An 18,832-nucleotide genomic window follows, 5' to 3' on the forward strand; every position below is an offset into this window, starting at 1 on the left:
TAGCAGCAGAATGAATTCAGAAGTTTGCATTAACATTCTGTCTGCAAATTTACAAAGAAATTACTCCAAATTAATCGAGAGGAACTTCATCATGCAACACGAGAACGATCCAAAACACACTGCCAACTCAACAAAGGACTTTATCAGGGGGGGAAAGTGGAAGGTTTTAGACTGGCCAAGTCAATCACCAGATCTTAACCCAACTGAGCAGCATTTCATCTCCTGAAGAAGACACTGAAGGGGAAAACCCACATGAAATAAACAACAACAGCAACTGAAAAAGGCTGCGGTAAAAACCTGGAAAAAGCATCACAAAAGAAGAAACCAACAATTTGGTGATGTCAGTGAGTCGCAGGTTTGATGCTGTTATTGCAAGCAAGGGATACACAAACAAATATTAAGTGTTACTTACTTTCATTTACTTCAAGTCTTATCTGTTCCTATACTTTTGCTCACCTAAACTTGGATGGTCTGGTACAAAATGTGCTATGTTCTATGGTGTTTAACACATCTAGATTAAAAAATGACCAGGAAATAAAAGCTGAAATTCTAAACTTGTTTCATATCCATCTTTTGATTTCAAACCCAAATGTCTTTGGTGTACAGAACAAACAAATGAACTGGCCTTGCCGTTCCAATAGTTTGGGAGGGGACTGTTCACAATGAAAACAGAATGTTTAAAACTGAATGGACAGAAAAGTACTGTATATGCGAATAGCCATGAACCTTAGAAGGTAACTGTTGTCACTATTCAGTCTTGTTGGTAACTTATCCAGACCGTTATGCATTTTATGTTATTTAACTGGACCATTTGTAAGTAAGAAGAAGAAGCAAAAGAAGAAGAAGAAGAAGCAGAAGCAGAAGAAGAATTATAATTTTTATTGTTGTTATGGCCGTGGTAGCTCAATGGTTAAGGCATTGGATACTGAGGGTCAGAAGGTCTTGAGTTCAAATCCCAGCACCACCAAGCTGCCACTGTTGGGGCCTTGAGCAAGGCCATTAACCATCAACTGCTCAGTTGTATAAATGAGATATATGTATGTCGCTCTGGATAAGCGCATTGTTGTAAAATGTTGGTGTTATTATCATCATCAGATTTTCCTGTCCTTCATAAGTTGCTTTGAACTCATTTCAGAGATGTAGCTGAGAAATCAGAATCACTGTAGGCCCACACAGCCAGCATGACCGCAGCATCATAGTACACCACCACCACTAATACCACACAAAGAGACCACACACAAATTGCTAAACAAGGTGTAGCAGCCTCAAGACCCCGAAAGAACGATGGCCCCAAACATCAACAGACGCAAACAACTGTCACAACGAACATGACCAGATGCCACAACCTATCGAGTGGGAAGAAACACACCATGCACGCAAGACCAAGGCCAGGATATCCGCCGCCCAAGCCTGGGACTGGAGCTCCTCCACAACCAGTAAACACCAAAACAGAAACCAGGTGTGACCACAACATCCAACATACATGCGCAAGCAAAAAAACAGAAAGAAAAATCTCAACTGAGAAGCAACAACGTACTCTCATCATTTCAGATCTGCAAAACCATCTATCAGCTTAAAATGCCAGATGCTCAGAAGAAGCTATACTATCACTGACTCAAACGTAGAAATATTTAACACTCAACGCCATGAATATCGCACATGCAAATTCATTAGCAGCTTCGACTATGGCACCCAAATATATAAAATTTTCCTCAGCAAGTCTGAGCTGTTACTTCGACGTCATGGAAATAGGCTGGATCATGATTCCAAGCTTGAAGTTTATATTTAGCTCACGTTTAAATCGTATCTTATCAAACATTCTAAACATATCAATTAACACCTCGGTGGTTTTTTTGAGCTCGATGAGACATGTCCTTGTGACAGAACGAACACAACAGGGAGCGAGAGACCGAACACTCACAAACCTCCGACCGTTCTAAGCAGTTGGTGCTAATGAGAGTGAGGAACACAAGGCAGTCTTGAGGGAAAGTTGCCAAATGTTTGGCGCACCTGTGTTGTGAGCCTCCAGCTGCGACAGGGAGTTGACAGCCACTTTACACAGCGAGCAGTAGAGCAGTTTCTTGGCTTTCTCCTCCTCGGATTCTGCGCTCGGTTCAGCCTGGCTCGGTTTGGGACTGGCTTTGTGCTCTGCCGGCGAGCTTGAGGGTGCAGGATTCGGCTTACAGGTGCCAGACGCTAACGGAGAGGCAGGCACCAAGAAACGTGGAGAGACAGGGGCTTTGGGAGCGCTGGGTGATTCTGGGCTTTTCTCTGCTGGGGAGGGAGAGAGAGAGAGGGAGAGAGAGAGAGAGAGAGAGAGAGAGAGAGAGAGAGAGAGAGAGAGAGAGAGAATTAAGAATCAACACAACGCCCTCAAGAGAGTTTTAAAAAATTAAATATTTCTGAGCCATGAGTCATTTGGCTATATTAAACCAAACCAACATACAGTCTTATGAGTGTTGGAAATACGTAAATAAGCCATGGGGTTTATTCCATTAAAACAAGAATATGAGAGAGAGAGAGAGAGAGAGAGAGAGAGAGAGAGAGAGAGAGAGAGAGAGAGAGAGAGAGAGAGAGACAGAGCGAGAGATTCCAGTTTTCTGGGAAAATACAAAAAGGAGAAGAGAAATGTTCACATTTTAATTAGACCCCCACACAATCCACGATCATGCATGCTAATCTCCACTGTTGCTATTGTTATTACTGCTATTATCCTGTTGCCATACTATTATTATCACTGTTTTGGTATTTTTCCCTTATTCCCCTCATTATTATTAATTATTATTCTTATTCATTCAACTAAAGATCGTAACTCCGATTTTCCGAACTCTGACTAGGAAAAAACAAAGAAAATGGAAATCTGGAAATTCCTACTCAAAGTCAGGACGTTCTTCTCATCCCTGAGTTCAGCGCGTGATGCCATGTCAGTCATGAACAGTAAATAAAGCATCACTTCACTACTTTAAAAGGTTTGTAGTATTTACTTTAGATCAATCAGACACATAAGCTGGTTAAATCTATAACACTGACTGCAGATCCTAATCTCATGGCCAGGGTAGTGGTAGGGCAGTGGTTAAGATGTTGGATTACTGATCGGAAGGTCTTGAGTTCAAATCCTAGGACTGCTGAGCTGCCACTGTTGGGCCCTTGGGCAAGGCCCTTAACCCTCTCAGCTCCAGGGGCGCTGTATCATGGCTGACCCTGCACTCTGACCCCAACTTCCTGACATGCCGGGGTATGCGAAGAAAAAAAATTCACTGTGCTGTAATGTACATGTGATCGATAAAGACTCATTATCATTATTATTCCATTATATCCTGACACTTGTGTAGCTTGAACTGCAGTCCGAGCAGTGCTGGTATACAGAAATAATGCACGCCTTCAGACCAATCAGATTCGAGAACTCACCCATTTATACCTTAGGTGGTGTAAACCGAAATAAGCCCAACATTATGCGCCTCAACATGTCTTGATCATGGATGTAATATTTCCTGTTTACGTGGGATCGTGTTTATGATTTGGGTGGTGATGGTGAAATATGGATATTTTGTGCGACAATTGATTTCCAATCACTTTATTTACTACAACGTATCTTAGCGGTCTGTGGTGCGACTGAATTCCTCTCAACATACGTTTTAGGACCGACTTTAGACTCTGCCTCACAATCAAACTTATTTTCAGCTGGTCTAACCGATGGCTAGTTGGAATGACAAAGTGTGAGAGAGAGAATATGAGTGAGAGAGCGAGAGAGAGAGAGAGAGAGATAAGACAGTCAAGAGGTGCCCAGAACATTGCACATCGCACTGACTCATGCTTAACTCCTCAACTATGTATTTGTCAGCTGGGATGTGTGGTGCTGTGTTGTACTGTGTCGTATTGCCTTGTACGGTGCTGTGTAAGGCTCCTTGGGGGTGTTGCTCCAGTTTCTATATCAGAGTTATCGCTGCAGTAGTGCTAGAGGTTTTCGCTCTGAGTCTTTCCTGATGATGAAATGGCTCTCAGGGCTGGATTCATCTAAAGTGATGTGACAATGCCCCCATAACAAACCCCATAAAAAGTACTCTCATGGCGGTAGATTCTGCACAGCATGAGGGCCAGGACCTTCTCTTATCGTTCAGGGCGTACGTCTTGATCCGAGATAGCAACATGGCCCTGAACCTCCGAGTCCGAAGTGCTTTTAATTACTCAGATCTCCTAAAGAGCTGTTTCTAGCCGTTGTCTTGTAATAAATAAGGCAAGCCAGCTTGCCCTAGACAGGCAGTCGAAGCACCCTGGAGTTTGAGAAATGGGTTCAAGTGCAGTGCTGTAAAACTAGAAAATGTACGTACAAAATGGGAATACTGTGTGAACTGTGAAACTGTTCTTGACTTTTTATTTTGAAACTGGAAAAGGCTGATCCGGATCATTCTATTTAAACATAAAGGCATGTATTTGTGTTACAGTGTATACTAACAGTGTATAATATCAACTGTAGGAGAAAATCTCAGCTTACAGGAACTTACAGGAACTGCTTCACTAAACCAGCGAAATCATCTATAATGAAACCCTAATTTTCAGTCCTTAGGAATTTGATAGAACACCTATTTATTTGTCCCTTATTTCAGTGCTATTAGAGAGTAAATTGCAAAATTACTTTTCTGCCGAAAAGAAAAGGGTTCCTTTGGACAGCTAATGATTCGTCCCTTCCTAAATGGAAACCATCCTTGATAGGGAACTTCTATGATGTTTTCTTTCTTTCTTTTTATTTTAAAAAGTGAGCTTCAGATTCAGGCGCTTAGCCTTTGAAGAAAATTTAAAAAAAAAGAAAAAAAAAGAAAAAAGGAGCCTTCCCCTTTTCACAAAAGCTTCCAACTAGAAGTTCTTTAGGAAGCGAAAACCATCCAAAGACACCTTGATAAATAAATTTTTGTCCAAGACTACACAGAGGGTTTTCACTCGTTTTATATATATATATATATATATATATATATATATATATATATATATATTGCAACTTTCAAGGCTTTCCGGGGTTGGGGGGGGGGTATATATAGGAGCTGTTACTCTGGTCACTAATGGGCTACAGTGGTCTTAGATCAAATGTTTAGGCTATACAGATTTATACATTTTGTCTAACACCACAAAAAAGTCTAACACCACACTGAAAACCTGGGTTTTTTTTTTTTAATTGGGAAATAAACAAAGTTTTAGAATTTTTTGAATATTTAAAACAAAGAAAGTAAATGTTCAATATCTTGAATATGAAATATTTAAGATTCTGCACTATTTCCAGGTCTCTATTGAGCAAATTTGGGATACTGACCATGTTAACTGCTGTGCACTAATGGTCAAGTTTCCTTAAGTCTTATTGAGTCCATTCCACTAAAGCACAGGTTTAGAAGACACGCTGATGGATTTGATATAACGTGTATAATCATCAGGTTTTACAAACTACTGTAAATACTACACTAGCTACTCCATGCCAGCTCAAATTCACGGTCACTATAGCAAAAGGGGGAAATACCAAATACTAAGAACCTATGGAATTCGTGTAAATATGGTTATTGCACACAATGTAATAAATTAAATGATCAAATTATTACATTTTCTAAATCAAAAAAAGAATGCAAAATAGAAGCATTTTCACTAGACTTTTGGACTCCACTGTCTGTATAACATTTTCCATCCATCCAGTCATTTCCTGTAGCACTTATCCTACGCACGAATGCGGGGAAATCTGGAGCCTATCCCAGGGAAATCGGGACATGAGACGGGGAGGAGGGGGGGGGGGGGTACCCTTGATTGGGGCCAGCTTATAGCAGGGCACAATCACATCCACATTCACACACCATGGACAATTTGGACAGTCACCTGACAGGTTGTTCATAATGGATAGAAGGTTTGTTGATTATTTGTTGACTAGAGGGTCAAAAGTGGACAAAACATATAATAAAGTGATACCCTTTCATATTGACAGTGAAGCTAGCTAGCCTTCATTTTTTAATTTTTTTTTTGACCAAAGCTGCATTTGTAATTTGTTATTCTATTTGTCTTTACTTGGAGACAAACTCCATTGAAAATATCTACAGGAATGGAGTTACCTGTTGCTTTGTAACTTGCTAGTGAGGCTATTAAGTGTTAATATGATACAATACTTGAAATGAACTTAATAACCAAAGCCTTTCTATGGAAGTCACCAGTTTATTACGTAAGCCTGAAGGTCATATGGTATCCAATTATCCCATCTGTTGCTATACACAGTTTATATGAGACATACTGTAAGCTGTAACAATGTCATGGTGCATCTCAGAATCAGGATGGGGGAAAAAAAGTTGCACCATTCTGACAGCTTTGTCTACAGACAGCACAGCACTACGCCATGCTTTAAGAGCTTACATAAGGAGAAAGCTCTTATGTAAATAACTGGAGCTATTTTCATGATTCTGTCCCTAAGGTTTCCTGTGTGCAGTATCCTAAAGGTCTGAGATGATGAACAGCAACAACATCAGGCCTCTGGGAGAGAGCTGGAGCTTGGTGTTAAGAAGCTGCTATGACAGCGAGGACCCATGGGCCATCTGTGGACCAGCGTGACGTTCATTTGGCTCGATTCGTGCCGAGATGCTGCATAATAATGAGTAATAAACATACAGCATCCCAATCTGTCCGCGGATGAATAAGTGGGAGTTCTGAAGAGCGTGTCTCTGCACGGGGCGGAGATCTCGTTTTTGCATTCTTTGAAATAGGCTATGAATCAATTCCAGACAACCACATGCCATCATGCTTAAACGGTATGTCAAAAATGGTTTATTACCAATGGGAACTACGGTAATCAATAGAAAGGTATCATTTTCGTTGGCAGTATGTGATTTGGGATGATAATAACTTGGAAAACTTTGTTCTGGCTGCTACATCCTTAGCTAGCTAGCAAACACAGCTTCCTAAATACAATGTATGACAACTGATGGACTAGTGGAAGTCAAGTTCAGACACTTCACTTACAGAACACAAAGTGTCGATTACCTTTTGTACACCTATCTGGCCACAAGCTTCAGAATCTTGAAGTCTACAATCTGACTGGTTAGTCACACTTACGTGCACTAATATTGCACTTGGAGACCAAATTTTTGAAGCAAATTAGTCATTCGGACCAATATATAGTGACTTCATAAAAAATCATGGCATCCAATTTTTAGAAGGTCCTGTTTAAAGCAGCTAGAGATGAATAAAGGCTTTGACAAAACTCTATTGTAATTTGGTTGCAATGATAGCCAAACACCCTCGTCCTGTGGAGGTAGGTGGTTCTTAGCCATGTTAAATGGCAACGTATGAGACTATAGCTAGCTTGTGAGACTAATAAATAAAGTGCTGCAGGAATGATTCCTAACACCAAATCAACACCTAACACCAAATCAAATGAGTTTGAGCACTTCCGGTTCCATCGTCCCAAAGTCAATTGGGTTTTTTTGTGAGCGGGTTTTTGGTTAAATGCCTGAAATAAGGTCTGCGTTTAACACAAGCTCAAGATATTTTTTTCCATGTTTTATTCTACGGCATAAAATTCATCAGTAATACCAAACTCATGATTTTGTCAAGCTTTTACGCGTCGTGAAAAAGACGATCGCTAACAAGTGGCTAAATGGGACTTCAGAGACATTAAACATCGTCACGCCGAACAGGAAACCTCATCTACGACAGCGTTGTTGCATTTATACTCGCGCTCTTGCAAACTATTCCGACTCAAACGTTCCAGATTGTAGATTTACTTCCATTTATAGTATTTTTCAATTCCTTGATAGCCTAGCTTTACCTTTTTTTTTTAACTTCTGGTGAATGTATTTAGGCTTCAAAACGCAGCTGTGTTCATTTGTGAAGACTATCTTGATGAACAAAATGTGTAAGAATCATAAACCATTGTAGGTCACAGAGCTTATTTTCTGCAATAATCTGAAAGCCAATGGAAAAAAATCCTATTGAATTTTTGTCGAGGGAACCAGGGTGATGCTGACAACCCGGGGGTTGGCCTACAGATATACCTCATCCCTGGAGCACCCTACTGTGACTGTTCTTAGTGAAGATGTATATATACACCGCAACATCCTGCCTTGTATATAGTGCATATGTCTAATCTATGGAGTGATAGTGGAGTTAATATTAACATTGCAAAGTTGATTTTAATTTTAGCATGGTCCAGAATGTCCTGAAGCAATTTGTGTCACTATTTATTTATTTTTTAAACAATGCATCTTACTTTCTAACCATTTATTATTACATTTATATTACATTAGTCATTGTTATCATTTACATTATAGCAGCTATAAACCTTGCTCCATCACCAGCCTCCCTGTTCCTTTCGGTGAAATACACAAGATGTTACGGAGAACCGACGCGAAAGATATTCCCGTGTCCGAAAGCTTAAAGGAACACCCCTGACTGTTACCCTGACACTGGGTAGAGTCCTTCCAAAAATGGTAACTACAACATCTCCTTACAGAAAACCCTCAGATTATGTAGAGAATCTGCCCGAGTCTCCCTAAGAGCTAATGAGCTGCTAGTATTGAAACAATAAGGTATTACAATGAGCGGCTTGAGGCTGTCAGAGCTGCCGTTCTAGAAAACATAGCCGCACCATCTGACCAATCAGATTCGAGACTATAAGTTAGATTTATTATGCCCCAGAAAACACACTGTTGATGCCCCAAATTTTACAGCTTCATCTGGCCCACATACCGGCGTCAAATGCCAGCAATCGACTCATGCGGGTCTCAAACCGGCATATGGAACAGAACTTGCAGCTGTGTCACATCTGTCCAAATCTGTACTAACATTCGATGTGGTTGGTTGCATTTAAGCCATTTGTGGCCCAGATTCCAAACATGGTTAATTATATTAGCTGTCTTTTTTACACTGAGAAATATTACTCCAGGATTACTCCTTTATTCTAGGAGTGTACGCGCAAGCTCTTACAGTATGCTATAAAACCTGGTACATTTCCACTGGCATTAACGTCATACCCAGGGGGTTGTGCGCAACGGAACGGAGAGGAGCACGTGAACCTGTACAAGTGTAGCTAAGCTCCAGTACTATAGTTTCCTGGATAAATGTTAAGCGTAGCACAGTATAATCAAGATGATAACAATAATAATGAGCTAATATAGCTTTCATGCTGTTTTATAGAACAGAGAAATGCTTTCATTTCATTTCATGCTAACTGCTGTGCATAGACATTTGCTCGTTAGAGGAAATCGTGTTCATTTAAGGACTTTCGTGTATTGTGTATCTTTGCCAGAAAAGAATGAAAAGATCTTCTGCTATGATTTTGTGCTAAAACGGAAAAACAACAAGCCCCGAGAGCTAAATTAAGCCCTTAGGACAGAAACCGATGATCAGAATCTAGTTGGAATCACATTTTCTATAATATCATTTGAGAGTGTTGAGAACCTAAAACATAAATTGAACAGTACTGTTCCTACAGTATGTTGCTGGCACAGAGAGAGATCCCCCCACCTCCTTAAGCTTAATTTAGCCACTAGCTACACCCACAACCATGGAAATGAAGTGTGAATGTTTCACGTTCTTCCATATGTCTGCTCCCAGAAGCTGTTGTACTATTATAAAATGTTCTTGTTTCCAACAGCACCTTCAATTTACTGATGAATATCTGCGCTAGTCTATAACTCGACACTTAAGTCTATACTATACATGTTTTCTTAATAGTCATCTTATTTTTGTTTATTTAAGTAGTGAACGTGAGATGAAATGCATCGAGACATCCATAGGAGGAAACAAGCATCATTATATAATCATAGTCGTTCCGGGTTTGCTTTAAGCCAGTGAATCAAATCAAGTTCATGTAGGAACTCCTGTGCAAATGACTTAAATGACGAGACAGGTAAGGAGAAAAGAAATCCACATTTAAGAAGCAGCATATTCTGATTGGACAAGAAGAGTAAGCAAAGCCAACCGTATCTAGAGAGGATGAAAGTGTGTTCATCATCTGTGATGCTTCACGCTCACACGCAAACAAGACCTCCAGGTTCTCCAGTTTCGTCCCACCTCCCGCCTAAAAAAACATGCTGGTAGGTGGACCGGCTACTGTTCCTATGGGTGCGTGAACGTGTTTGATAAACTGACGTCCCATCCAGAGTCTATTCCCGTCTTGTACCTGGTGTTCCAGCGATCCATCGACACCCTGACTGGGATAAAACGCCTTTTCATGATGAGTGAGTGAATGAAGATGAGGATGCATTTAGTTTTGTCTTTACTACCGAAAGTGGCACTTTTCCAGCAAAAACAGCTGGGTAATTATACGACTTTTATATTATTTGGCGAATTTTGGATTGTGTATGATCATTTATTTTTCTCATAATGGTTTTTGTCCTTTAGAATATTCTCAACAATTCATGCTTTCGTTAAACGTCATGAAACGTCAATGGAAAAGACAATCATGCTAAAGGGCTGCTCATTAGACAAAGAAGCAGTTATTTGCTAAGCTCAATAATAGCTCTAAATTTTCAACATTGGAAACAAACACACACACACACACACACACACACACACACACACACACACACATAGTGTACAAATATACAGTAAGGGAAGAACAAGTCAACCCAACAACACACATGTTCAGCATGCAGGATCACACACAGTGCAGGCCAATGTGAGAAAGAGGAAGAGGAAGAGAGCAGGTGATGAGATCAAAAGGTTGAGATTAACCTGATTGGTCAGAGGTGCTGTCAGTGACCATAGCAGAGGAGGCGGGGGCGGGGGAAGGACCAGTGCTGATTGGCTTGGCGCCGTTGTCCGAACCAGCTCCGCCTTTCTGTTTAGTTTTGGTGGACTCTTGTGCTTTGAGCTTCTTGGCATGTTTACTTCCTTTGTAGTGCGCCTCGGCTTGGTTCTACAAAGGAGAACAAATGAACCGTGCAAATGAGGCTCATTTTCAACAACTGGCATCACGTATGTCTCACACACACACACACACACACGCAGACACACACGATCTGGGATGAGATGCCAGGATCAGAGGTTCATCCTAAAACCACTGAAACACAGTGTGATGGTGATTATATCTAGATGAATATCAGAATTGGGAAATTACAGGTGTTTGTATGTGTATTATAATCGAACACAGGTGAACCGAATACACTCCGTCCAGGGTGTACCCTGCCTCGTGTCCCATGCTCCCTGGGATAGGCTCCAGGTTCCCCGCGACCCTGTAGGATAAGCGGTATGGAAAATGGATGGATGGATGTACCGAATACAGCAATAGAGCCAACCCTGACAAGGACAGGATTGTGAAAATTCTTCTCTTTGTATATCCCAGCTTGTTAGGAAGCAGTAGCCTGAGCTCAGGGTCAGTCATGATACAGCTCCCCTTGAGCAGGTGGGTCAAAAGTCTTGCTCCAGGGCCCAACAGTGGCAGCTTGCTGGTGCTTGAACTCACGACCTTCTAACCAGTAGCCCAGAACCTTAACCGTAGAGTTACCACCATATTAGTTGGTTTTAATGGCTGTATTTACGTGCTATAAATATAAGCAGAGGATAATATGCTGTTTTGCTGTGTAGATCTGAATAATATGCTAATCCTTCATAACTATCTCAATTCGTCAAAAAAACAAATGGAGATTTTTATCTCTACAATCCGGCACAATTGGGAGACATATGGGTGGACGTCTGAACATGGTCACAAAGCGATGAGAACTGATTAAACGGACATGAACAGTCTACAGTCACCGAAAGCCAGTCTTACGAGCTCATATTAGAGTCTGGTTCACTTTCAGCTGTGGATTTATAGGGAAAATGAGCATTTATAAAGGATTAGAAACCTTTTGAGATGCAGTCTGCTAGGACTTACACGGCTCACGTTCTCGTTTTCACGAGATCAAAGTCGCCAAGTCTCTGAAGACTTCAAATACAGACACTCTCCGAAGCTTATTCTAACTACACGGCTCGGAGCTTTCTCACGGTGTTCAGACAATCCCTGAGAGATTCTCGTTTCCTTTACGGAGTATCTGAAGATTCTGTGTAATTAACCTCGCCATCCTCAGAGTCCTACCTAACAATTTGTCATTCTCGGACTATTCTTATCTGCGTTATACAAGTCCGCAGTTTTATAATCCGCCATAATCAGCATTTTATCCCCAGGTTTCTGTATAAGAGATGGAACGAGCATATTTCTCGCTCTACGACCTGTCAGAGGCTACAAAGCTGCAAAACTGTGAGAAACCCCTGTCAAGAGCTGATAAATTGGGGCCGTTATGAGAATAATGCAGCAACTCGGCCCGCATTATCTTTCATTGCTTTTCCCCTACATTTACAACATTCTGCAGTGTAATAAAAAAGAAAACTGCGTTTATTTCAGATAGGACGTGGATGTGCTTCTGTTGAAAGATGCATAACTTTCACAATCAATACACACACTCACTGAGTCTATAAGAGTAAAGACGAACATTTAAGATGACAGAGAGGGCTGCTGATGCAACCGTGAACAAAAAAAAAAAACCCCACAGTGACTGACAGAGAATTCCTCTTTTTGCATTCAGAATTTAAAGTAGCTTTGGTCTCACAGATTCAATTGATTAATTAATGAACTCTGAGAATTGATTTTAGAACTAAATCGAAAAACAAGGGGCACACGGTGGCTTAGTGGTTAGCGCGTTCCCACCATGGCCCTGTGTGTGTGGAGTTTGCATGTTCTCCCCGTCCCGTGTTTCCTCCGGTAGTCCAAAGACATGCATAGTAGGCTGATTGGCATGTCCGTAGTGTATGTATGTGATTGTGCCCTGCGATGGATTGGCACCCTGTCCAGCATGTACCCCGCCTTGTGCCCAATGCTGCCTGGGATAGACTCCAGGTTTCCCCATGACCCTGAAAAGGATAAAGTGGTATAGAAGATGGATGGATGGATCTGAAAACAATTAAATGCATATTATTAGGATTAAATGGGTTTCTGTTTTTCCCGTTCTGTTATAACGGAGAGGTGGAGACTGATGCAAATGCACTTAAGCAGTTTTAATATATAAAGTCCAGCAACAAATCCAATATGTAAGGCAGATTCAAAGTCAAGGCGGGCAAAAGGGCCGGGCGATCAGTGAACAGGATATCGTAGAATAACCAAAGTACAAAAACCAGGGAATGAACAAAGTCAAAAAACCAGAACAACAATCGGCCTCTGGTACTTAGTCCACTATATCCAGTGGTGATAAGAAGCTCCGCCCACTGGCGGGCTGGCGAACCCCTTCTCGTCGGGTTTGGGGTCCAACAGGATAGCAAAATATGGCTTTGTAACAGAAAACATTGCGGGTAAACTGAAAAGCCAGCATACAGATCTAGGGGATACATAAAAGTCCACTGGGGAAAAAAGGACTGAATTAAGCGCTGGCATGGCTATCCTGGTGCTATGCCACTTGCGCCTTCCTGCTGCATCCATGGTGCAGGGCGAAGTAATTGGTCACGTTCTGTCATAACAGAGAGGCGGACACGGATTCAAACGCAGTTTTAATATATAAAGTCCAGCAAACAAATCCAACATTTAAGACAGTTTCAAAGTCAAGGCAGGCAAAAAGGACAAACAATCAGCAAACAGGATATCGTAGAGTAGAGTAACCATAGTACAAAAACCAGGGAATGAACAAACTCAAAAAACCAGAACAGCAATACAGGATAAAATGCTTGGAAATGACAGAATGATACTGTGATAACGTGAAACTGAGCAATTACTTCGCAAAGAGTGAGTGAATGGAAAGTCCTTGAATACTGTGGCTGTGATTGGATGCAGGTGTACGTGATTAGAATGAAGGTGAGAGTGTTCTGGGAATTGCGGTCTATGGCATGCAGGATTAGTCCTCTTCTTTCCGGTATTTCCCCTCACCATTCCGCCTGCTGAATGTAAAGCGACTTAGACATTTTCAATCAGTACAACCAAATGAATTATTTTATTTAAGTCTGGTATAAGATGAGTCGGGACACTGTTGGGTTTCTGTGTGTAGAGTATCGTGACTCTGTTTTTAGCTGCTGCTGAGCAGGCGATGGGAAAGAGGAGGTGTGTGAGCCCCCTACAGGGCAAACAATTCACACCTCTCCACAATAACACTGGTAGAGAGATATAACTGACAGCACAACTAAAGCTTTTTTGATGGATAAAAATGAAATACTTATGAAAAAATGCTAATTCTTATAGCCATGAGTGTCTTCTTTCATATGACCCATTAACCACTACTATGGACTGTGACATCACAAATAAATTCAAATGCTGAATATTTAGCTGAACATTAGCTTTTTCAATCATTTATTCAACGGAAATATCAATAGATGTGATATGCTTCTGTGGAAAAAGTAAGTACACCCTTGGTCTCAGAAGCTAGTATTTCCCCCATTAGAAGAAATCATTTCTTGTAGGCGTTTTGCATAGTTGTCCACCTGGTTTGCTGGAATTTTTGACCACTCTTTGATGCAATATTCTTTCAGTTGTTAGATGTTTGAGGGTTTTCTTGCATGTACTGCGCATTTCAAATCCCTCCACAACATTTCACTGGGATTCAAATCCGGGCTTTGACTAGAACATTCCATAAACCTCCATTTCTTCTTTTTGAGCCATTCCTTGGTGGATGTATTGTGCTTAGGATGTAAAGGAAACTTTTTTTTTCACAGCTAATTAGCGATCTACCAGATCTGAGACAGGAGCACAATGGTGTTGATGGCGTTATTAGCATGAAAGGTGAAACATGGTAAGCTGATCTGTTTGAACAGAGTGTACAGATGAGGAGGTGACAAAGCTTGACAGACTAAAGTGCCACTGCATCACTGAGCTAATTCCCAGAAGCACCACGATCAGCAGGTAGCTGAATGGCATTGTGGGAAATACAGGAAACTGTTAACCAACGTGAAAATAGACCAACACGTGGATGAAAGAGATTGAAATGAAAAAGTCGACTCAGGTTTTTAACACAAAATGAAGATCGTGTTAATGATTAAGATTAACATACAAGTGGTTCACTTCGTCTCCATTTCAGCACCTTCTATTTCCGTAATTGCCTAAATTTCCTTCTACTTTCCTTCTATCTTCCCGTTATTTTCTGTTTGAATTTGTACTTTTATCCACGAGACCCTTTTCTCATATCAAAATTCTATTCTTGTATAATTTAGCATAATCAAGTTGTAATTCTATATATTCCATGTGTGTTTCATATAGATGGGCATATGTAGGAAATCAGGAAGTACCTTTTGCAAATGGTATGTAAATGAGCTGGGCAGTAGCTTGATTTGACAAAGGAAAACGCTGAGACATCAGTTAGGCTCAAATCCCAGCTCATTTTGATGTTGTATGAAAGTTGAATGAATTAGACAGGAAACAGTTGATATGTTATTCCTGGTGCTCAAATCATCCCTGATGAATAATGTCTAATACGGATTTAGTCTTTTATTGTTTCACTTTAATCATGAGGAAAAGTATGAGCTGTCAGCAAACGGTTCTGTGTGACAGACCCAGTTCCCCCCCTATATAGTTTCAAAAGAAAAACAGATTTAAACTATTCTCAAATGACTGATAATACATCTCCATGTCATCCTAAATAGATAAATCATTTTAGAAATAATTGGGCACAAGGTGGCTTAAAAGTTAGCACGGTCGCCTCACACCTCCAGGGTCGGGGGTTCGATTCCTACCGTGGCCCTGTGTGTGCGGAGTTTGCATGTTCTCCCCGTGCTGTGGGGGTTTCCTCCGGGTACTCCGGTTTCCTCCCCCAGTCCAAAGACATGCATGGTAGTCTGATTGGCATGGCCAACGTGTCCGTAGTGTATGAATGAGTGTGTGATTGTGCCCTGCGATGAATTGGCACCCCGTCCAGGGTGTTCCCCGTGACCCTGTAGGATAAGCGGTATAGAAAATGGATGGATGGATTCTAGAAATAATTCAACTGAATTACATTTTATTTATATACTGTAATTTTGGCACCTTTGGTAAATATGAACAAAGGGGTTAGGGTTCACAAAAATACTCTGCTGTCATGGATATCAAACAATTGCAAACACAACACAGGTTTATCAAAACAAAAATATCTTCGTTAAGTATAGGTGTGCAACAATTATTGGCACCCTTTTAGTCAATACTTTGTGCTACCTCCCTTTGCCAAGATAATGCCCAGTGAAATTGGAGAATACATGGCAAGGGAGCTGAGACCATTTCTCCATACGGAATCTCTTCAGATCCTGAACAAAAGATTAAAAGGTTAAACAATAAAGACAAATTTTCACAGCCTTCTTTGCTCATATTTACCAAGGGTGCCAATATTAGTGGAGGGCACTGTAGCGATGGACATTGTCACAAAGCAGCTTTGCAGATATGTGGATATAGATATAGATTTATCCCTAACTAGAAAGCCAGAGGCGACAGTGGAAAAACTCTCTGAGACGACATGAGGAAGAAGCCTTGAGAGGAACCCGGGCTCAAAATGGAAGCCATGTTCAACTTGGTAACACCAGACAGCGAGATTATAAATCATTACTCTTGTACAGCTGTATACTATAGACTCCAGCAGTGCTGTGTATTGGAAAGATCTTCAGTATAAGCATCAGGGTCGTTGTTGATTTTAGTAGAGTTTTAGCTTTAAGTCTGTAACATCCAGGTGAAGTACATACCGTATATTGAATCAGACTTGAGCATACTTAGCCGTCTCAAACCTGAGCAAGGAACGAGCGTAAAGAAGTCCAAGATGACTGGGGATGAAATTAGCATGAAACTCGCATGAAATTTCCTGAAAAATATTTCTCGGTCGCTCCAGGATTTTGCGATCGCAGAAACGAATGCCAAAAAAATCAAGCAAACGAAGCAAGTTTTCAAAATCGACACAGATTTTCCGCAGATTCGGGCTGAGACGCGTCACGTGACGTCGAACACGAGTACAGCGAAAAGGTCTCGTTTACCAACAAACATCAATGTGCAAAACCATTTAGTGCGACTGCAGTTTCGCCAATTCAAGCAAAAAAAAAAGCACAAAAAAAAATCCAAACATTTTTGGCTGCAATCATTTCACGCAGCGACGACATTCGAAGCCTAATGACAAAGAAAGTAAAACATCAGTAAATTAACTGAATTAATGAACTGAGACATTATTCTTTAGTGTGACGACAGTTTGCTGAAACTTTCACCGCACTGTGGAAAACCGGAACCAGCCAGAAATAAACCGGTAGGTCCATGAGTCAAGAATCTGGGACAAACATTGCATTAAAAATAAAGGTTCCACCTGAAGGATATGTTCTGTGAAGTGTAAGATAATGATAACACACTGGCTTTACTTTCCCCGTAATAGCATTAAAATGGATTATGGAATATGCCTTGCAGCTTCCAACAGAGGACCATATTGTGACCATAATGCGCTAGAAATTCATCCAGTGCTAACACAAAAAAGATCATAATCAAACCCCTCTGTGTGTGTTGTTAATACCTTCATCCAAATCCTAGTGGTCACAGTAGTTCACTACTTGTTTTGTGAGATATTGAAGATTTCCCATTATCCTGGCCAAATATTAAATATTAACCACCGGAACGTAAATCTCAGGTTGTTAAGTATATTAATTCGCTCATTTTAATATGTTATCGTTGCTATAGTAACAACTTTGACATGCTGGATGCGCCACATAATCTCAATATAATAATAAATTGACTAAAGTTTCCTTATCTAATAAAGAAATTCATATGATCATGTATGGTCTGAAGTTTATTATTTAGCATTTATGGAAGGAGTCTCCAGTGTCAGTGCTTTGTAACAGTAAGTTCGTTCTCTGCCACTGGAGGAAAGTATTCAGGACAGATTAGATTGATTTTGTAGAGATGACACGATACAAGTTTTTTTTTTTCAGATACTGATACTAATTGCTGAAAACGTGAGTATCAGCCTTTACCAATACTGACGCAATATTGTTTCCTTTTTTTAAAAAAAAATTAATAATAATTTTCACTTCATAGTTGCACGTTTGCCTCACACCTCTGGGGTTGGTGGTTCGAATCTCGCCTCCACTCCGTGTGTGCGGAATTTGCATGTTCACCCCGTGCTTCGGGGGTTTCCTCCGGGTACTCTGGTTTCCTCTTCCAGTCCAAAGACTTATGGTGTAGGATGATTGGCATTTCCAAATTGTCACCCCCCAAATAAAGACAAATAAAGAACCTTGAACCTATTTGGACATTTTTACTTAATTTAAATAAATGAATTTAATTTAATGCACTGTTTCTCTAATTTAAATCAAAGTTTTTCTTTTGACTCAGCCTCATAAAGCATAAACTGTCTGCTTCATAAAAAGCACCAACAGCTTTTTACTTGCACAAGTGGCGGTCCATGATAAAATAAGCAATGTGATGAGACAAAAGCTGAGTGGAAAACAAAGGCATGGCAGAGAAAAAGAGGGAGAGTGTGAGCTGGAGCAAATAATATGCATAATATAATCAGTCGCACCAGCGGTTCACGTTGCAAAAGCAGCCCTTGTTTACACCTGATTTATGAAACTGTTGCTTGACATTGAAATAAGAGGCAATTTGAGAGCTACTGATGGATCAGCTTTGGCTGTGTAGAAACAAGTCCCCGCCCACCGGTACCTCATTTACATAGCACATAAACATGACATACATAAATATGTCATCTGCTTTGCTCGGACTGGACACTTCTGCATTTCTAAGTCCCTTCAGATTAAAATCTGGCAAGTGAACTTACGTAAATTTTGACCTTGTATCTCAACCGAGTATGCGTGTGTGTGTGAACCCGTGTCAAGATATTTTTGCAGAACCGTTCATCTGAGTTCTGAGTGGTAATGAGATTCATATGTCGACAGGGTAGCGCTAACATGCGCCGTATTAAACGGA

The 18,832-nt window shown here is 40.7% G+C and overlaps 1 protein-coding gene across 3 annotated transcripts in view; it reads right to left on the reverse strand.

Moving 5' to 3' along the window:
- Positions 1-18,832, reverse strand: part of znf385b (zinc finger protein 385B) — a 210,200-nt gene that overhangs the window by 8,569 nt on the left and 182,799 nt on the right. For 2 of the 3 annotated variants that reach the window (XM_047156209.2, XM_047156207.2), the window contains 2 exons: positions 10,696-10,879; positions 2,011-2,274 (listed from right to left, as the gene is read on the reverse strand). In XM_047156209.2, coding sequence (XP_047012165.1) covers positions 2,011-2,274; positions 10,696-10,879 — 448 coding nt within the window. The remainder of the gene's footprint in view (positions 1-2,010; positions 2,275-10,695; positions 10,880-18,832) is intronic. The other variant, XM_017469946.3, reaches the window with a different exon arrangement.

Source organism: Ictalurus punctatus, chromosome 6 (genome assembly GCF_001660625.3).
Source record: "Ictalurus punctatus breed USDA103 chromosome 6, Coco_2.0, whole genome shotgun sequence".
In the NCBI taxonomy this organism is placed as follows: Eukaryota; Metazoa; Chordata; class Actinopteri; order Siluriformes; family Ictaluridae; genus Ictalurus; species Ictalurus punctatus.